Source organism: Notamacropus eugenii, chromosome 2 (genome assembly GCF_028372415.1).
Source record: "Notamacropus eugenii isolate mMacEug1 chromosome 2, mMacEug1.pri_v2, whole genome shotgun sequence".
NCBI lineage: Eukaryota > Metazoa > Chordata > Mammalia > Diprotodontia > Macropodidae > Notamacropus > Notamacropus eugenii.
Genome location: NC_092873.1, coordinates 95107225 through 95128078, shown reverse-complemented (window position 1 = coordinate 95128078; position 20854 = coordinate 95107225). Strand labels below are relative to the sequence as shown.

The following is a 20854-nucleotide window of genomic DNA, read 5'->3' as shown; positions in this document are numbered from 1 at the left end:
CCATTTTGCACTTCATAATGTTCTCCGTCTCTTGTTTGGTCAAAAATTTCTCCATTCTCCATAAATCTGACAAATACACTACTCCTTGCTCCCCTAATTTGTTTATAGTATCAATCTTTATACCTAGATCATGCATCCGTTCAGACTTTATTTTTGTGTACGGTGTCATAGGAGATATATTCTTAAGTAAACAAGTGACAGAAACAATTACAAAAGATAAGAAAAATAACTTTGCTTATATGAAACTGAAAAGCTTCTGCACGAACAAAATGAGTACACCTAGGATAAGAAGGTGAATGGGAAAAATTTTTTCTGCATTAAATTTTTCTGATAAGGACTTAATATCCAAGATATAGAAACAATTAGCAGACATATACATATATATTTATGTGCATATACATATGTGAGTATAGGTATACACCCATGCAACCATATTTATTTATAAGACTCAAAAAAGTGTTCAAAGGATTTGAACAGTTCTCAAAACAATAACTGCAAACTTGCTCCATATCATTAATAATAAGAGAAATGAAAATCAAAACAATTCTGTGGTTTTGCCTCATACCCTGCAAATTAGCAAAAATGACAAAAGATGGGAATAGTCAATGCAGGAGGGATTGTGGGAAGTGAGTCCCATAAGTGAATTGTCTGTGGAGCTGTGAATCAATACAAACATCCTGGAAAGAAATATGTAAATAAAGTGACAAAATATCCATATTCTGTACCCAAAGATTCTATAACTAAACTTGGGACTCCAAGGAGGCCAATGATAAGAAAGTTTCTATATACATGAAAATACTTACATATAGCAGCTTTTTTTATTTTTTGGTGATAGCAAAGAACTGGTCACAAAGCACATGCCCGTTGAATGGGAAGTGGCTAAACAAACTGGGGTTCATGAATGTAATAAATGCTATAAGAAATGGCAAAACAGAAAAATATGGAAAGAGATATAAGAAGACATCTCCACTGCTTTGCAGGGTGGTTAAGTCCACAAGTGTTTTATAGTGTGTATATATATATAATTCTTCAATGTATTGATCAGTTATGTTGATTTTCTTCTTTTGTTTTTTACATTAAAAATTACTTGTTATATGAGATGACTCTCTGGGAAGGAGAAGGGAATGAATATGAGGTGAAATTGTGGTACCATAAAAAAAAAAATCAATAAAAATTTATTAAAAATAAACAGATTGGAGCATATGTTATCAGATATATATGTACAACAGGTTGCTTCATTTTACTTGTTACGATGGAGAATTCTATTGGGAAGTGACTCATATGGAAAAAAAGACTCAATAAGAATTTTTTTTTAAAGTGTAAAAAAGTTTATTAATAACCTAGGATACATAAATATTCTTTTAGGCACTGAGGATATCAAGACAGAAGACACAAGTCCTGATCTCAAGGTGCTAACACTGTAACTGGAGAAAAGGTATATTTGGAAATAGTCAAGGAAATGATCATCTGACTTCTGCCTGAAAACCTTCAATGAGGAAGAATCCAACATCTCCTAAGTGAGCTCATTCCACTTTAAGAAAGCTCTAATTGCAAGAAAGTTTTTCTGACATCAAACATAAAATGACTTCTTTTTAACTACCACCCATTGCTTCTAGTTCTGCCTTCCAGGGTCAAGCACAACAAATCTAATCTCTCTTCCTTATCATACCTTTTCAAATACTGTACCTCCTCCCTCTGCCCCCATCCCAGTCACCCATCCAACATTCGTAAGTATTCTCTCTTTCCAGGGTAAACACCCCCAGTTTCTTCAATTAATCCTCACGTAGTATAGAATGATGGCTCTTCACTATCCTGGCTGCTGATGTCTGGACCCTCCATCTTATCTTCATCCTAAACTGTGGTACCCAGAAGAGAACGTAATGCTCTAGACATGGAGTATGGTGAAGACAGAAAAGAGTATGTTTTCTCATTCCTGGAAGCAATTCTCTTCAATGCAATCCAAGACCACATGACATTTTTTTGGCTGTCATATCCCTACGTTGACTCATATTGAGCTTTCAATCACTGAAAACTTCTAGGTCTTTTTCCAGACAAACTGCTATAGAACTATGCCTTAATCATCTTGTACTTGTAAAACTGATTTTTTTTTTAAACCTGAGTGAAAGACTATATTTATCATACTTAAATTTCATCTTATAAAATTCAATCCAGTGTTCTAGCCTGTTGAGAGATCTTTTTGGAACTTGAATCTCTGATACTTTCTGGTTTTGTGCTATTTGGAAATCTAAGTATGATATCTGTCTTCATCCAAATCATTAACAACAGGGTTATTAATAAAAGCACAAAGTAACAGTACAAATCCCTGAGGTATTCCACTGGAGACTTCCTGCCAAGCTGGTATTAACTACTCTTGGGTCTGACCAATTCTGAATCCATCTCACTACTATTACCACCGATCCCACATTTCTCCAACTTTTCCCCAAGAACAAGAACACTGCTAAAATCTAGGTTAAATTATCTACAGTACTCTCCAGATCTACTAGCTTAGTAACTCTGTCCAAAAAGAAAAAAAAAAGGAAATAGGCTACTGTGGCATTTTCCTAGAAATGCCTATTCCCTAGAAAACTATGCTTCCTTTTCTACATGATCAGAAATTGCAAAGCTATATAGCACTGCTCCCCCCACCCCCTTCATTTTACAGATCCTCAGAAACCGAGGCTCAGAGACGCGTCCAAAGTTACAGTCAATAAGGAGCAGAGCTGGGATCTGCTCTGATCCTCTCTGATTCATAATCCAGCACTCTTTCAAACTATGATGTTTCCATCACAACCATCTCTTTATCTCTTTAATAATCTATCAAGATAATGGCTAAGTTTAGCCTCAGGGAAGGCTTCAGAAAATACACCTTCTTCCCTTCACTGAAGAGGTGAGGGAGGAGAGAAGTCAAGAACACCTTCAGGGATAGCTCAATGGGTAAGGGAGAGGAACAGACACATTTCAGAAACAAATGTGACTTAAAAAAAAGTTATCAATAAAACAGATAAAATTTAATAACTAAAAAAATCAATTTTGTAACTGCCAGAAATTGAAGTTGAGGTCACCGGCCTATGACATAACAGACTCTATTATCTTCTCTCTTCTTTTTTTTTTTAAATCAAGACATTTGTCCTATTTCAGGCTTCAGAACTATCTTTTGCCTTTCTTTGTATCTCTGGCATTAAGTACTGTTCCTAGCCCATAAGATCTTGGCTCTAAATAAATGCTTATTCATCAAGTGCTGTCAATTATCATCATTCCATCCACCACGAGCTGATTAGATCCACTTCTTTGATTCTCAACTCTTCCCCAATATACCTTTAAGATAACAACAAAAATTCTTTTCATAGAATTTAGCTTTCCTTTCAGAATCAAGTACATAGAGGCCTTTCATCAGGAGCTCCTCCTTCTCTCCTATTCCACATCTCAGAATCCTACCATGTTATTCCGCGTTCTCTTCTCTGCTAAGGTTTTTCAGAAGTGTTTGCCCTCCTCTCCTTGCCTAGACCAAGGTTAGGCAAACCATGAGTCACAGGCCGTATCTGGCCTGCTGCCTGACTGTCTTCATAAAATCCATGACCTAAGAATGGTTTTTACATTTTTAAATGGCTGGGAAAAAAAAAGTATCTCATGACAAATGAAAATTATATGAAATTCAAATTTCAAAATTCAAATTTGTCCATTAATAAAGTTTTATTGGAACACTCATTTGTTTACATATTGTCTTGCTGTTTTCACACTACAATGGCAGGGTTGAGAAGCTGCGACAGAGCGCTGCTCTGAACTGCTGTGTGGGGCACTCTAAATCACAGTGACATAGTTGTAAAATGACAGCATTTCAAGTGCCAGGCATATCACCACACTATGACATTTTTATTTACATTTTATTACCAGGGCATACCCATCAAGGTAATAAGAAAATGAAAGGAAAAAAAAAGTATTGTGATTTTTTTGAGCTCAGGACTGAGACTGAATTTTTCTGAATGAGAACCACCCAATAGTGATTTACACTATTATTGAAGAATGAATGGCTTCTGCTGCAGACTTTATAATTCTTCCTAGAGAACTCAGTCTAAAATTACAAGGCAAAACAGTGCTTGTATGTGAAACGTGCTACAATAAAACCAATCTGACAATAAGTTATGTTGTTTGGATTACAACAAATGTTTGAATGTCAAGCTCCTTATATAAAGGATATAAACTTATATAAACTTCCTATGCTGTCAAAAGTTAGAATAAGAATTGAGATCTACAATTCCACACAGATTTGCAGGGAATTTATTTTCCAACTCAAACTGCCATTCCAGCAGCATATTCTGATGCTGATGCAAATACAAAAGACATACCCATACTTCAAAACCTATTTGACTGTGAAGTTGAGGACCTTTCACCCAACCTTCATGAGAAGTTATTAATCTATAATGTAATGATATGCAAAAATGTAATGTCAGGTAAAAATCAAGAGAAGGATCTAATCAAGCAATAAAAATCTCAATTAAAATCATATGCTCATGGATTGTTATCAGTATTTGGCAGTACCTGTGGGAAAAGACATTTTCAAAGATGAAATGCATAAAACCTAATTGCACCATTACCGGATGATGATAGGGAATACTAATTTTGAACCCCAATTAAGTAAAAAGTTACTCCCCAAAAAAGAATTCTGTTCTCATTAGTAGGCCTGTATTTCAAAACACTGCATTCAACTGAATTTTGTCAATAAAAAGTCTGTGGAAGTGACTTTTCTCTCATCTAAGTACCTATGCACTAACCTCAGTTTTGCCTCCTGGCCTGCAAAGCCTAAAATACTGCAGACATTTTGCAGATTTGTGGCCCAGACCAACAACTCCAGTTGTGTTTTTTATCCTATCCCTTCCTGGATGTGCTGTGAGTCTGTGCTAGCCTTTTTCTTTCACCTTCAATCCCTCCCAATCCACTGGCTCCTTGCATAACCAGATCTCTGTTCTTAAGAAAACATTCACCTGAAGAGGACAACTTTTATTTGGGGTAAGACCAGGGGCAGTAGAGTTGATGGTAGCAGTGATACTACCACAATCACAACAACAAACACAACAACAACAAAAAAGGAAAAAATGGTGTTGAGACTATCATGTTAAATTTAATATAAACCTTAAAAATAAAAAAGTAAACTGGATATAATAGAAACTCAGAGTTTTATATACAATCCTCTTTTTCTGTTCTTTGAATAGCAAAATGTTCATGTTTGTTGATGTTAGTCAAGTTCATAATAAAAAAATTAAAATAAAAACTTAGACCTGTCACTTCTTAAACCAGGAGTGGGGAACCTGCAGCCTTGAGCCACACGTGGCCCTCAAGGGCAGTCCTTTGACTGAATCCAAACTTCACAGAACAAATCCCCTTAATAAAAGGATTTATTCTGTAAAACTTGAACTCAGTCAAAAGGCTGTACCCGAGGACCTAGAAGACCACAGGTTCCTCACCTCTGTCTTAAACTATTCCCCTTCACAGCCAAATTTAAAGGGGGAAAAACAAAACCTGTCTGTACTCACTGTCTCAATTTCCTTATTTCTCATTGACTTCTTAATCCTCTGTAATCTGGTTATTGATACCACTGTTCAAGTACAACTGTTCTCTTCACCTTTAAGCCCAAAAGCCTTTTCTCATTCATCACTGTACTTGAATTGAACTCTGTGCAACTGCTGACCACCTCCGCCTCTTGTATCTTCCTCCTTTCTGGAATTTGGTGTGCTATTCTAAATCGGTTCTTCTTTCTCCAATAACTCACTCATTTCCTTTAGATTATCATTCATTTCCCACCCATTAAGTGGAGGTGCTGCCTAAGGCTCCATCCTGGGCCTCTTCTTTTCTCTAGCCTTTCCCCTCAGTTATCTTAGTTCCCATAATTGCAACTAGCATCTCTATGTGACTGTCCATACTGTATATCCAAACTTAATCTTGCTGAAGTAGCTGAATGACTAACCACTTGAAACAAAAGTACTAAACCAAGCGTAAGCATCAACATTCTGCAATTTGCCTTTTGGTGGAAAAATAAAAAATCGATGTTCTCTCATGTTCAGGATATTCCTGGGACCCATACAACTGACATTTCCCCTCCACTGAGGAGAAGCCAGAGTATTTGCTCTAATAACTGTTCCATTGTAGGGTGCTGGGATGTTGCTAACAAACAAATTACGTGCCTTCATTTCTTCTCCTCCCACTGTTAACTCCCCACGGGCTGGCTTCCAACTTCTCCATTTCACCAAAACTGCTGCCTGCAAAGCTACCAATGATCTCATAACTGCCCCAACGGCCTTTCCTCAATCTTCATTCCTCTTGACAGCTTGGACATCTTTAATGCCATCAATCACTCTCTTGCCCTTGATATTCTCTTCTCTTAGGTTTTTAGGACATCCCTCTCTCCCAGTTCTCATCTGACGGCTCCTTTCCTGACTCTTCATTCAATTCTTATCCACTAACACTGGGAGTCCCACAGGGCTGTGTCCTGGGTCCTCTTCTCTTTTCCCTCTATACTATTTCACTTGGCAATTTCATCTTGGATTCAGTTATCATCTCTATAATGAAGATTCTCCAGTCTACTTATCCAGCCCTAACCTCTGAAGAACTCCAGTCTCATATCTCCAACAACCTATCAGACATCTCAAACCGGATGTCCTATAAAGCTTAAACTCAGTATGTCCAAAAGGGAATTCATTATGTTTCTTCCTAAACTCTACCCTACCCCAAATTCTCAACTCCCTCCAAACCTCCCTATCAAGGAATCTCTCACCCTCTCATACCCAGAGCCTGTTGATTTCACCTTTGCAACATTTATTGAATATGATACCTTCTCTCCTCTGATACTATCAGTACCCTAGTGCAGGTCCCCACTCAGCAAGTCCCATTTCCTAATACTTGGACTACTGCAGTAGCCTGCTGATGGGCTGGCTGGCCTCAAGTCTCTCCTCTTTCCCATCTATCTTTTATTGAGCCACCAAAATGATTTCCCTAAAGCACCCCCTAACCCCAAGACACACACACGCACAAACACACACACACATCACACACACAGACATCACACACACCACACACACACAGACATCACACACACACACACACAGACACATACACATCACAAACACACACACAAATATACATACACATCACACACAGACACACATATACATGCAGACACACGCAGACACACACATATACACACACAGACACACACACATCACACACATACAGATACACATCACACACACCACACATATACACACACACACACAGACACACACCTCTCCAACTCTTGTTTGGCATTTATAGTCCTTCATTATCTATCTAGCTTCTCCTACCTTTCTAATCTTCTTAAACCTTGCACCCCCATCATATACTTTCTGACCCAGTGATACTGGCCTCCTTGCTGTTCCCTGAAGAAGACACTCTATCTCCTGACTCTGGCTGTCCCCCATGCTTAGAATGTTCTCCCCTCATCACCTACTGACTTCCCTCAAGTCCCAAGATGAATCCTACCTTCTTTAGGAAGAGATCCCTTGATCCATCTTAATCCTAGTGCCTTTCCTCAGTTGATTATTTACTATTTATCCTGCATATTAGCTTGTTTGTACATAATTGTTCGTATGCTATCTCCATTCGTCTGTGAGCTCCTTTGAGGACAAGGACTGTCTTCTGCTTTTCTTTGTATCCCCAGTGCTTAGTACAGTGTTTGGCACAGAGTATGCACTTGATAAATGCTAACTTACTGACATTGAAATCACAATTTCCTTTGAGTACCTTGGTCAGTTCCAGCTCTTTATTCTTGGCTTGAATGATTGCTTCAAAGTCCTTCTTGCTCCGACTTAACTCTTCCATTAGAATGTGATACTGCAGAAATACAGCCAGATAATACATTTAACACAGCCTTTACTGTATCCTCCCCTCTCTAAAATACTCACATACTAGCAGCTCACTGAAAATGAAAATTTTATTAAAATTCTTCCTTTCCTGGATTCTAACAAATCTCACTCTATATTTTTTTTTGAAAAGGAATAGGAAAGAGAGAAAAGAGAGGAATCAGAGATCCCACATCCAGTAAAGAAATAATAATCTCATCTTATATTTGTATACTGTTTCACAGTTTCCAAAGCATTTTGTATGCTCATTTAATTTTCACAACACTTCTGTACAATTCGCCAGGCAGATATTTTTATCCCTATTTTATACATGAGAAAACTGAGATCCAAAAAGCTTACGTCACTGGGTCTGGGTCACAGTTAATACGAGGCAGAAGCCAGGGCCAGAATACCTTTCCTAACTCTGAGTCCACTGCAGAATTAGGACATGCAATCTGCAAAGAGGCAGGCTTTGGCTCAGTGCAAGGAAAAATTTTCTGGCAATTACAAGTATCTCCAATGTTCCTTACAAGTTAGTGTGTACTCCCCATCATACGAGGTTTTCAAACAGGGTGAAGAACAATTCATTTTCTTGTTGAGAGAATTGCTGCTAAGGGATTCATTGGACTTTGAGGGACTATCACTAGTGAGATCAGATAGGAAGCCTGATAAGGGAACTGAGGATCCAGAAAGTCCAAGTAAGCACACTGGTTGAAATAGAAAACTATCTTAAATAAACTACTTGAGCCAGTGCTGTCGTGGCTATTCCCTCAACCCATATGCTGCCAGAAAGCTAAACACCCCTAGTATCTGCTAGAATTCAAGAAGGCAGTAGTGATAGGAAGCTTCCATTTCATTTCTCAAAATTGTCATGCTATACATTAGACAGGGTGACTTATGGCTTGAACTGGGCATGAATCTGCAGTTGTAAATGCAATTTAAACAATTAACAAAAAAGAAATTCACAAATTCGACACAATTTATATCACAGTAATGACCACTAACTAGGGATAAAATATAAACCATTCAATAAAGAACACTGTTGTCTGGACTTTGCCACTCTACCTATGTATAAACCTCAGTTTCCTTATTTATAAAGTGGGGAAATACCTGCCTGACACACCTCACAGGCCCAATGGGAAATAAAGTCAGATTATAGTTGAAAAGGTACTCCAACAGCTTTTTCCTTCTTTAAAAGAACTATATAAATTTAAATTATGATGATTCCTTTAAGCCTAGTTTCAAGAATGGTATATAATTTAGGCTGCTTCTCACCCCTCGTGCCTGGGAAGTGGCTAGAATTTGTTCAGTTGTAAATTGAGAAATACCTATGAGCCAAGTAACCAAGCACATAGCAGCTGTTCTGTGTTTCAACATAAGATAATAAAGGGAGTTGTGTATTTCTCAAGAGGGAGTAAAAAGATATGAGGGGAGAGCAGATATTCCTAGAGTATCTTCATATAGCAGAACTTGACTCTTTTTTTTCCTCAATCGACCTCAACACCGCAATAAGATTTTTGGCAAATGTGATCATGCTAGAGAAAGGGAATATGTAAATAAATAACTTTTGAAAACAAAAAAAGTCTTCTCTTGAAAAGAAAACTAAGTCAGCACTGATTTCTTCAACATTCCTTTCCCCTAATGGCATTTATATGTTCTACTTGGGGAGTCCTGGGTGCCCTCTGGTATGGATAATATGAACCAGAAGACTGGTCCACAGGTCTGAGAGAGAAGAGCATGGAGTTAAACCTTCCAGGAGCTCTGCTCTCAGAACAAATTCGTGTTCTAATGCTCATCTTTGTTAAGGAGGCTTGAATCCATTTTCTTATTACCCTAAACCCTGACCATAAAATAAATTTATATTTCACTTGTATTCAGGATGAATAAAGGAAGGATAAGCCAAGTTTTCAAAGATTCCAAAAAAAAAAAAACTTATAGAAAGAACAAGGGAAGAAAACAGTGAGTAGTTAAAATAAATGAACTAAATTACAAAGAACCTTTATCAGGATTTCCACTCTGTACTAGCTTCTTGTCCTTTCAGTAAATGGATCTGCTTCACTGATTATTAAACTGCACATTCTCAAACTGGCTTGAAATGTTTCATTGCCATTTTCTGCTGGTCACTGCAGTTCCCATCTTTGGCTGGCTATAGCTCTGAATCGGTGAGGTCAGCAGGGGCAGCAATGGGTCCTACAGCCTAGGCACAGATGACATTTTCCCCCCCTTACCTTTCTAATTGCACAGCCTGCCCCAACCCATGAGCCTCACCATTCCCCAGAGCTCTTAGTCCGTTTTACTAGAGGGAGGACTGCTCAAATGAAGTTGGAGGCTTTCGTGCCAAGGCCTGGCATGTCTGTGGGGCTCCACATCTCTGAACTGATGATGTGAGCAGCTGCCATCTGCTCCATCTGACAGACCGGAGGTGCAGTAGAGGTGGAGGATAAGTAGGAGAAGCAGCCGTCAGTCATGCAAGGCTTGGCTGCACCCCCTGCCCTATAGTTGATGGAACAATCTCAGCCCAGTGGCAAGAGATGAGTTACCTCCTGCAGGGCCTGTGCCAGCTGCTCCTTCAGGTCCTTTTCCCCATGCTGTTTTTCCAAACCCTGCAAAGCCAAAAACAAATGGAAGGTTTCCTTGAGGGGAAGCGAAAGGAGGAATAAAACCCAGCACCATGCAGAGCAGAGTGGATGGCACGAGCATTTGGGAGCAGTGGGAGGAAGGTGGGGCAAAGGGCAGGGAGGGGGGGGGGGGGGCAGGGAGCAGGTGGGATAACTCCTGTTTTCACTCAAGCTGTTACCTACAAAGGGATTTAAGCAAAGCTGCCTGACTTGACAGTGCCTATGATGAGATTTTCACCTTTAACTCATTCCCAGGCTACTCTGGAAATACACTGAATTGTTCCAAGCATCTCTCACAAGATAACAGTTCTTTGATGTAAAAGAGCATTTGACTTAACCTCAGTTTCCTCAACTATGAAATACAGATAATATTATCTGTACCACCTACCTCACAGGACTGTCAAGAGGGCTTCTGTGGTAGAAAGAGCCACGGATTTGGAATCAAAGGTCTTGGGACTAAATTTAACTGTGCTGGTTGCTAGCTATGTCACTTCGGATAAATCACTTAATACCCCTGTGTCTCAGTTTCCTCATCAGTCAAATGAGGAATTGGATTGGCTGATCTCAAAGGTCTCTTCCAGCCTGAAACTCAATGAACTCCAATATACAGTGTTTCAGAAACAGTAGACATCTGATTGCAATGTCTCATTCTGGTCTGTAAGACCATTACCTTTCCACTTCCCATCTCACAGGATCATAGTTTTAGAGCTGAAAGATATCTTGCAATTAATTCAAAAAGTTTCACCCCTTAATTTTGCAGATGAGTAGTACAGTCACATAAGCAACGCGCAGCAAAACTGAGAACCAAATTCAGATGTTTGGACTCCAAAAATCAGTCTTCTTTCCACTGTACCAAACTTGCTATTCTCGAGTGGGTTTGAGAGCTGGGGAGTGGCACCTCTCCATCCCAGTATACATATTCTGTTCATTATCCTTTCTGTCACAGTTACATTTCTTCCTCTGTCCAAGTGTCTGTTGGCCTCATTTTTACCAATTTATGTCCATCACCTTCTATGTGAATTTTCCCTTTGAACTGCTTTAGTTCCCTTAATACAATCTGTATCAAACCATGCAGTTATTTACCATCACCTTAAAACTGTTCGTTGGTTTTTCCATGTGTGTTAAGTCTCATTTCCTCAACAAGATCGTAACTTCTTTGAAGGTGAGGACTGAGGTTAAGTTTCACCGTATCCCCAGATGACTTAGAACATGCACACAGTAAGAGCTTAATAAATATCACTGAAATAGTAGGATTAAATTAAATTAGGATTGAAATGCACTTTCCAACTTCTTACATAGATGAATAATCTTATCAGAAAATGTACCTGTTCCCTCTGTCAGGGAGGGGAAATAGGACCCGTAAGTGCCCAGAAGGTAATGCTGCTTATAAAGACGCATCACTCCCCTCAACTTCCACATATCCAACCCTCTTCTCACAATTGGCAAGTGGGCAGTGGAATTCTTCAACCCAGTTGTTTTTTTTTTGACTGTTGCTTTGCTGGGTCCAGGGGTAGTTATAGGTAGTTGTCGCCACATTAGATTTTTTTAAAAAAATTTTTCAGTTAATAAGTATTTATTTTCTCTCCCTGATGTCTTTTTCCATTAGGAAGAGAAAAGAAAACGCTTGTTTTAAATTGTAAAAGGTCATTTGAGCAGGTAAAAGGTGAGTAACCCGGAGGGGAATGTCCTCTGTTAATTTCCAGAATTGTACCAGGCTAAAGGCAGCAAAGATTTGCATACAGGCAATCAGCCCAAATGCATAGTACCCCATTTGCTGCCAATCACTTATCACAAGGGCATGAGGAGGACGGAACTTAAAATTCCTCAGAAATAAGAAAATTAGGTTCAAGATGAGCTTTTACATCAAAGAATTAATAAGCAGATGATTAATGTGAACATTACAAATGATCTTGTCCCAAGTCACTTGATTCAAAGGTGAAAGCTAGTCTTTACATAACCTTCTGGATCCTTGTCTCTTAATTTTACTTAGCTCTTGACCAATTTGATACTAAGTAGGCAGGGTATATGCATATACGATTCCTGCCGTCATCAGGAACTTGATGTTCTGAAGCATGCTGGTCTGCAGGCCACAGAATCCACTTATCTAACCTCATACCTGAGCGTTTAATTTAACCAGAAGTGATCCTTTGATTCACTAGTCATGATGAGAGAACTAGAATACTCCTTGTTCTCACTGTCATTTCCAGATTCTCCCTCTTCCCCTTGTTTTAGCTGTGTTTATCACCCAATCAAGATTGTGGAGGCTCTTCTCTCCTGAACTCCAGGACTCTTGCTTTCCTTCCTCAGAGAGTTCAGTACCTGATTCACAGTCTTTCCTCATTTCCCCTGTTGAATGGGACTTCAATATACATACTGATACTCCCTCAAACATCTTAATTTCCCACTTCCTTAGCTTACTCATTTCCCGTGAGTACACCCAAAAGTGGTCATACCCTTGATCTTGCCATCCCTCACAAAAAAGCTCCACTTCTATGAACTCTGAAATTCCTTTATCTGATCATAATCCATTCCACCGGAATTTCCCTCTGCTATGCAACCCCCCAGCCCCTAATCCTCACTGTGACTGCTAATAATTCCAACTGAATAGTTTTCCCAGCCATCACCCCTGCACTAGCTACATTTTTCTCCATTCTCTACCTTGACCCCCCCCTCTATCTTGAGTTAATTCAATTCTACCATATCCTCTTAAGTCCCTTGTCCGTGATCCTCTGGATAAACTTTCCTTGCCAAGTCTCAAACCCTGAATTACTCCCACCATCCACTCTGCTCCTATTCATATGCTGCTCAATGAAACTGAGGAAAATCATGAAACCGTAAGAACTGGGTTCACTACAAATTTATGGTTACGTAGTCTTAAATAGGTCCTTACTAAGGAAAGCAATCCTACAACTGTCTGATTGGTTCACTATTCTAGTCACCACAGTGGCTTTTAAAAACTGTTTCATCCCTCCTCAAACCTCTCATGCCTCCTTCTCTCCGCCCCCCCCCCACCCTCTCAGTTACTAATCTTGCTTCATATTTCACTGAAAAAACTAAGGTGATTTGCTGAGAGCTCTCTCTTCACTTCTCCTCATCTGAATCACTCAGATGTTTTCCATCACTCTTTTCTTTAATCTCCGTCTCATAGGAAGACGTGACCCTTCTCCTTTCCAGGGTTAAGACTTCTATGTGCACCTTTAATCTCATTTCATTCTACCTTCTCCAGCAGATTCCTCCTCTATCAATCCCCATTCTCCCACTAATCCTCAGTTTCTCCCTGTCTACTGGATACCTCCCTACTGCCTACAAACATGTGACTCCTCAAAAAACCCTTACTTGATCTGGTCATCCTTGCTAGCTGTAGGCTTATATCTCTCCTCCCTTTTGTGGCTAAACTCACAGAGAAAGTCCCCTGTAGTTGGTGACTCACTTCTAACATTCTCTTCTTAATTCTCTACAGCCTGGCTTCTCACTTCATCATTCAGCTGAAACTGCTTTATCTAAAATTAACAATGCTACCTTCACTGCCAAATCTAACGATCTTTCCCCAATCTTCATCTTTCTTGACCTCTCTGCAGCCTTTAACACTGTCAATCGTCCTTTTGACAGCCTCTTCTTTCTAGGTTTGAAAGGTCTCTTTCCTTGTTCCATGAGACTGCTTCTGCTCACCTCCCATTTCTTCACCCTTCTGCCCTTTCTTCCACCTTTACAGTGCCGTTCACCCTCTTACTACTCTCTAGATTTTGGTGACACTGCATTGGCTCTTCATCCAGGTCATACCCACTAACCAGAGGTGTCTCCCAAGACTGTCCTGGGCCCTCTACTCTTTTCCCTCTATATCATTTCACTTGGGCAGCTCATTTACTTCCATGGATTTAATTATCATCTTTATGCTGATTATTCCCAGACCTACTTTTCTAGCACTAACCTCTCTTACCTCCAAGGCCCACATCTCCAACTGCCTATTAGATATCTTGAACTGCATGTTTCAAAGACATCTTAAACTCAACATGTCCACTGAACCCATTACCTCTCTACCCTCCCCCAAATCTCCCTTCTTCCTCACATTCCTAATACTGCTGTGGGGGAGGCAGCTAGGTGGTACAGTGGATACATCACCAGTGCAGGACTCAGGAGGACCTGAGTTCAAATCTCACCTCAGACACTTGACACTCACTAGCTGTGTGATCTTGGGCAAATCAATTAACCCCAACTGCCTCATCCTGGGTCATCTCCAGTCATTCTGATGAATATTTGGTCACTGGATTCAGATTGCTCTGGAGGAGAAGTGGGGCTGGTGACCTGCACAGCCCTCACTCACTCAAAACATAGTCAAGTGCAAGTCATGTCATTATTTCTCTGATGGCATGGTCTTCTTTGGCAACGAAGGACGAAAACACACACTACCGTGGGGCACCATCATCCACCCCTTTGCCCAGGCTCACAACCTAGGCTGTTTCTCTACTCCTCCCCATATCCAATCAATCAGTTGCCAGGTCCTGTTGATTCTAACTTTAACAACAAAACTGATATAAGTCCCCTTCTCTCCTTTGACACAGACCACTCTCCTAGTGCAAGACCTTATCACTTCAAGCCTGTACTAATGCAATACCCTTCTGTATGGCCTCCCTGCCTTAAGGCTCTCCTCACTGAAGTCCATCCTCCATTTAACCTTCAAAGTGACCTTCCTAAAACGCTAGGGTAACAACGTTATACCTGCCTCTCTGCCACCATGCCTCCATTTAATAAGCTCCAAATCCCTGTTACCCCAGGGATTGCATGTAGAATTCTGTTTGGCTTCTGAAGCCCTCTATAAATTTGCTCTTTCTTACTTTTCCATCTTCTCACACCTTAATCCCCTCTACATACAATTCATTCACAATGGTCCCTTGGCTTTTCCTGGAAAATGATCCTCCATCTCCCAACTCTGTGCCTTTTCCATGGCTATACCACGTATCTGGAATTCTCTCCTTTCATCTTGGTCTCTTGGCTTTCTTTAAATCTTAGCTAAAATCCCACCTTTCACAGAAGACTTTTGTGAGCCACCTTAATACTAGTGCCTTCCATTCAAGATTACCTCCAATTTATCATTTATATATAACTGTTTGGATATAGCTGTTTGCATGATGCCTTCTCCACTAAACTGAGGTCCTTGAGAACAAACTGTTTTTGCTTTTCTTTATATCCCCAGAGTTTAGCATAGTGTTTGGCACATAGCTGATGCTTAATACTTGCTGATTTGACTTAACGAGGCGTTCAGGGATAGAGACATGGACACAGTTCTGCCTGGACCACAGCCATGACACAACTAAACCAGCATGTCTTTCAAGATCAAAATTGTCAGAAGTGGGGCTTGGCACACCAAACATACACCAAATATCTAAGTTGTGGAGGATCCAATACCTCTGTTGCTGGCTGTTTAAGATGGGGAAGGATCCTAAAACCTAACTAAATCATAACTTTGTCCTCTGCAGCTGAATTATTATCAAGGTCTGGTTTTGAGGGTTGTTCTAGTAAGGGCAAGAAAATCTGTTACCTGAAATTTGTCTTCCAGGTAAACATATTGAGCTTTTTATAAAAAGATGAAAGGTATCAAAAACCAATGGCAATAACCAAATCATTTCTTCTTCTTTTTTGGAGGCTGTTAGAGGTTAAGTGACTTGCCCAGGGTCACACGGGTAGTAAGTGTGTAAGGTCAAATTTGAACTCAGGTCCTTCTGACTCCAGGGCTGATGTTCTATCTAATGTGTCATTAGTTGCCCCACTCCAAATCATTTCTATGAGAAATGCATATTAAAACAACCCTGAGGTTTTACCTCTCACCCACTAGAGAAGAAAAAGTGACAAAAATTGGAAATGGTCATTAGTAGGGTTGTGGAAAGATAGGAAGATAATACACCGTTGGAGAAGTTGTGAGTTGGTCCAGTCCTTCAGGATAACAATTTGGAATTAGAAAAAAAAAAAAGCTGTTAAATCGCTCATATCCTACTGCTGTTTACATATACCCTAAAGCGGACAAAGACAAAGGAAAGTTCTATATATTCCAGAGTGCTGAATTTTTTTGCAATAACAGAACGCTGGAATTCTGTGCCCAGTGATTGGGGAATGGTGCGCAAATGGTGGCATATAAATGTAATGTGACTGAATTGTAAGAAACGATGAAGAATGCAAAGAAATGTGGGAAGACTTGTATAAACTGATACAGAGCAAAGAAAACTGAACCAGAAGACTGCAATAACAGGAAGGAAAACAACAGTTCAAGGCATCCACCGTCCACTTCAACATAACGAGCAATCTATCCCAGAGAACAGACAGTAGACAGGTGAGGGACAGAAGGCATGGAATCTTACATGCGCTTTCAGTGTTAGTCAATTTATCGATTGGCTTTCCTTAGGTGTTTTTCTTTGTTACGGGGAGGAGTCAGTGGTGCCATCATGGAAATGACTATGATGTAACAAACAAATAAAGAGCCAGAAAACCAACACTGAACTAACGGGCCATTTACTGTGGTGTTCCAACACCTGGATCTACACTGGCTCACTTTTCCTTGATTCACCCTTGTTCTGACTATGATGCTCGCCTTGAATGCCAATTCTAGTTTGGGTCCCTCTTCATCTACTGGTTCTGATTCTAGATGAGAAGGAAGGGAAGGGAGATGAGAATAAGCATTCATATAGTACCTATGATGCGCCAGGCACTGCACTAAGCACTTTACAAATACTATCTCATTTGTCCTCGCAACAGCCCTTTGAAATAAGTGCTATTATTATATCCATTTTACAGTTGGGGAAACTAAAGCAAACAGGTTAAGTGACTTGCCCAGGGCAACACAGCCAGCATCTGAGGCAGGATATGAATTCAGGTCCATCACTCTACTGTACCACCTGGTTGCCTCTGGGTTCCTGGGCTATGTCTGTCACTCATTTGGCCTATCCTAATTTCGATTCCAACTCTGACTTTTGTCTTACAGAATTCCCTTCAATCCTCAACCATGGATTACTTGGTCTCTGTCCTAAGTTTCCACCTCCTCTATCTAGTGCTCAGCTTTTATCTATAACAATATGAATCAATTCAGGACACCAAGTCTCTGGAAGGGACAGGTACAAAATTTATACCTCTAAGAAAATGCCATTTATTTTCTCACATTATGTACCTCTAAGTGCGGCTCCTTCTCCTGGAAATTCTTCTCTAGCTGCTCCACTCTCTGCTGCTGCTGGACCTGCTCTGTAAACAGCTGGTCCTGGAGCTCCTGGAGCTCCTCCTCCATCTTCACAATCTCCTTCTGGGCCCCCTTGTGGCTCTGCTTCTTAACACTCAGAACAGCTGCCTGCTTCTCCTGAACCTTCACCTTCAGCTTGAGGATCTTGGCCATTGTCCTCTTAAACATGTCCAAGTTGCTCTGAGACGGTGACAAGCCTGGGCCTTTGTGCTCCTTGCTCGGTGACACTGTGGCTGTCTCTGAAACAGTCTGAAGGTCATCCTCTGCCGTTCTCTCCCTACTTGGTCCAGGAGAAGCCAACTTTCCGTCCACATGTTTAGGGGCCTGTTCGGTCATTCCGGCTCTTCCACAGGACTTCCCTGACTGCTCATAGTCATGGGACACCTTATTTACTTTAGTTCTGGAGTCCGAAGAGCCCTCCGCTCCAGGGCTATCCAACTCCTCTAAACTAGATTTTCTTTTGGTTCTTGAGCACTTAATGACTGCCCTATCATTCCTCAGGGCAAGATAAGAGTGGACTTTTTCCCAGTCTTCTTCTATTACTTCGTATTCATATTCTGCATTCTCCCTATTTTCTAGTGGAACTCCAAGCTGAATTCGGTCTCCCTCCCGGATAGGATAGGCCTTTAAAGGTTCCAGGCGTTCCCTGTTCAGCCAAACACCATTCAGACTCTGGGGAATGAGAAGAGATAGAAATGAATGTCTCACAATGTTTATTCTCTTTAATGGGGCTCTCTCTGCTACAAATCCTTCTGCATGCTCACAAGGAACACTCTTGAGAACAAATTGCAAGGAACAACAACTCTTAGAAACAGCATTTTTCAAGTGCAGCTTTGGTCTATGTCCTACATATTTTATTTTCATGCCTCCACAGAGAACTACCTACAAAACAGGTGGGAATCATTTCATTTCTGGTAGTAACAATAATAATTAGTACTTAACACTCTGAGGTTTGCAAAGCAGAGTAGAATACAATGTTATCTTATTTGATCCTTACAACAACCCTGGGAGGTGGCTGCTATTATTATCCCTATTTTGCAAATGAGGCAACTGAGGCTAAATGAAATTGAATCACATGTCCAAGGGTCACAAAGCTACTTTCTGAGGAAGGATTTGAACTCAAGCCTTTCTGATTCCAAGTACAGCACTCTTGAAGAATCACTAAAACAAATGCAACAACACTGAAGGAAAAGTGAAATTAAGCCACACCTCTTGGTATCATGAAATGGAAAAAATTCAATTCAACTGTAGACAGTTTCTAATGGTGATGTCAGTGAAGAAGGATATGCCTAAGAAAGTCACTGAAACACCTGGACACGCACTCAAAACCACTGTGGAACTTATTACCTGGGAGCAAGTTACTTCTTCTCTCTGGGTCCTAGTCTCCTTACCTAGCAAATGAAGGGGTTGGATGTTATCCAAGTTCCCTTCCTGTTTCTTATAATCTGGTACACATCGGGAAAATGTGGCTTTGTGGAGAGGGTATGGACTTGGAATCAGGAAGACCTGGTTTTATGGGCACTTCAGATGCTTCCTGGCTCTGTGATGCTGGGCAAGTCAAGTAAGCCCTTTAAACCTTCTTCTTCACCTCTAAGATGGGTACTTTCCCACGTCCATTGTGAGGATGAAAACGACAATGTAGATAACAAAGCTCTCTGTCAAACTGAGAGTGCTATACTGTCAGCTATTATTATAATAACACTTACCAAGTACCCACAAAATCAAGGAGAACAGAATACCAAAGCCTTGCAGTGGGCATCACTATTCTGGAGGCTGAAGCAATGAAGACACCAAAGACCCTGAATTTTGTCCAGTTGATTCATTCATTAAACACTTAAGACCTACCGTGCTCAGTGATATAGGAGATAATTATGAAAAAATGTAAATATGGAGATGATACAGGCCCTACGCTTGAAGCATTTACAATCTAGTTGTGGAGACAAAAATGTACACACATGAAGCCACAGAACAATACAAGGTAATATATTAGCAAATATGAGGTTACGTGTACCAACCATAAATTCTGTAGTATTTCATAAGGGAAAAAGAATCAAGGGGTCAAATTTATTCATGGGAAAAAATAGTTATGAGCTAAGATTGAAAAAACGTGTGAGATTAAGAAAAGTGGGGGACATCTTAAGAGGGCTCATATGCATCCCAGATCCCAGATCTAACTTTGGGGCTAGGGATGGAGATGGAGCTAAGCCCTAAAATAAAGCTAAGATACGGTCAATCAGCATAAACGTGTCACAGTCAACTCCTGACTCTTATCTTTTTGTCAAAAATTAGGGGTAATATAAAATAGCATAGTAATTCAAGAGCACAGAGTAGGTAGCATGTGATACCTCCTATTCTCCTTTTCTCCATGTCTCTCCAAGGCTCTCAATTTTGCACACAAGATTTTCCCTACTATAATCTCCGGGGCTTGTTTTTCTAACTGAATATTTTGTTGAAGAGCTAGGCTAAGGCCAGTATGATCCTTTGGTGACTGTGCCCTAACACGGCTCACTTAGTCAACCCATTCCCCAAATTGTTTCAAGTCAGCCTGGAAGGGACCAGTTCTCACTGATGGCAGACCTCTGACTTAATACCTGACACATTAACAAAGAACAAAGCAGCTACCATCTGGGAGCTATTAGAAACAGGAATGACCTAAGAAAAAATTAAATTTGATATTGTATACATAGCAAACTTCTCAAAGTAAAAAAGCAAGCTGACCATGAGAGTGTCAAAGGTTTAGGTACAAAAATTTAAATAAACCTAAAAGGCAACAATGGACTTAGTCATCAGGTACCAAAACAGTGAGAGTTAGTATGGAACAGAGGTTTAAAGAGAGGTAAAGGGAACTGGTGCAGTAAGAAGCAACAACGGTGCCTAAGAGGTCAGTCTAAGATCGTGATAGCACATTATGACCCCCATGTACTTTCTCTACATGCTTTCTCAGTGTTCATTCTACTGGACAACCCTTGCTTCCCTATCTCTTAACTCCTGGTGCCACCTGGTGGCATAATTTATAAATCTTCCTACATCTGTCTTTCAACTCTGCTTTTCAGTTACAGGTGACACCAGAAAAAGAGGATTCAATCCACACAGATGCCTAACGTGCCATTCAGATATTCAGATTGCAAAGGATCATAGATTTAGAGCTG

General features: G+C 40.2%; 1 protein-coding gene across 5 annotated transcripts in view; it reads right to left on the bottom strand.

Moving 5' to 3' along the window:
• The window catches only part of RNF8 (ring finger protein 8), an 85738-nt gene that overhangs the window by 22018 nt on the left and 42866 nt on the right, over nucleotides 1-20854 (bottom strand). For 3 of the 5 annotated variants that reach the window (XM_072641968.1, XM_072641969.1, XM_072641971.1), the window contains 3 exons: nucleotides 17640-18377; nucleotides 10409-10471; nucleotides 7771-7860 (listed from right to left, as the gene is read on the bottom strand). In XM_072641968.1, the coding sequence (XP_072498069.1) occupies nucleotides 7771-7860; nucleotides 10409-10471; nucleotides 17640-18377 (891 nt within the window). The remainder of the gene's footprint in view (nucleotides 1-7770; nucleotides 7861-10408; nucleotides 10472-17639; nucleotides 18378-20854) is intronic. The other 2 variants (XM_072641970.1, XM_072641972.1) reach the window with 2 other exon arrangements.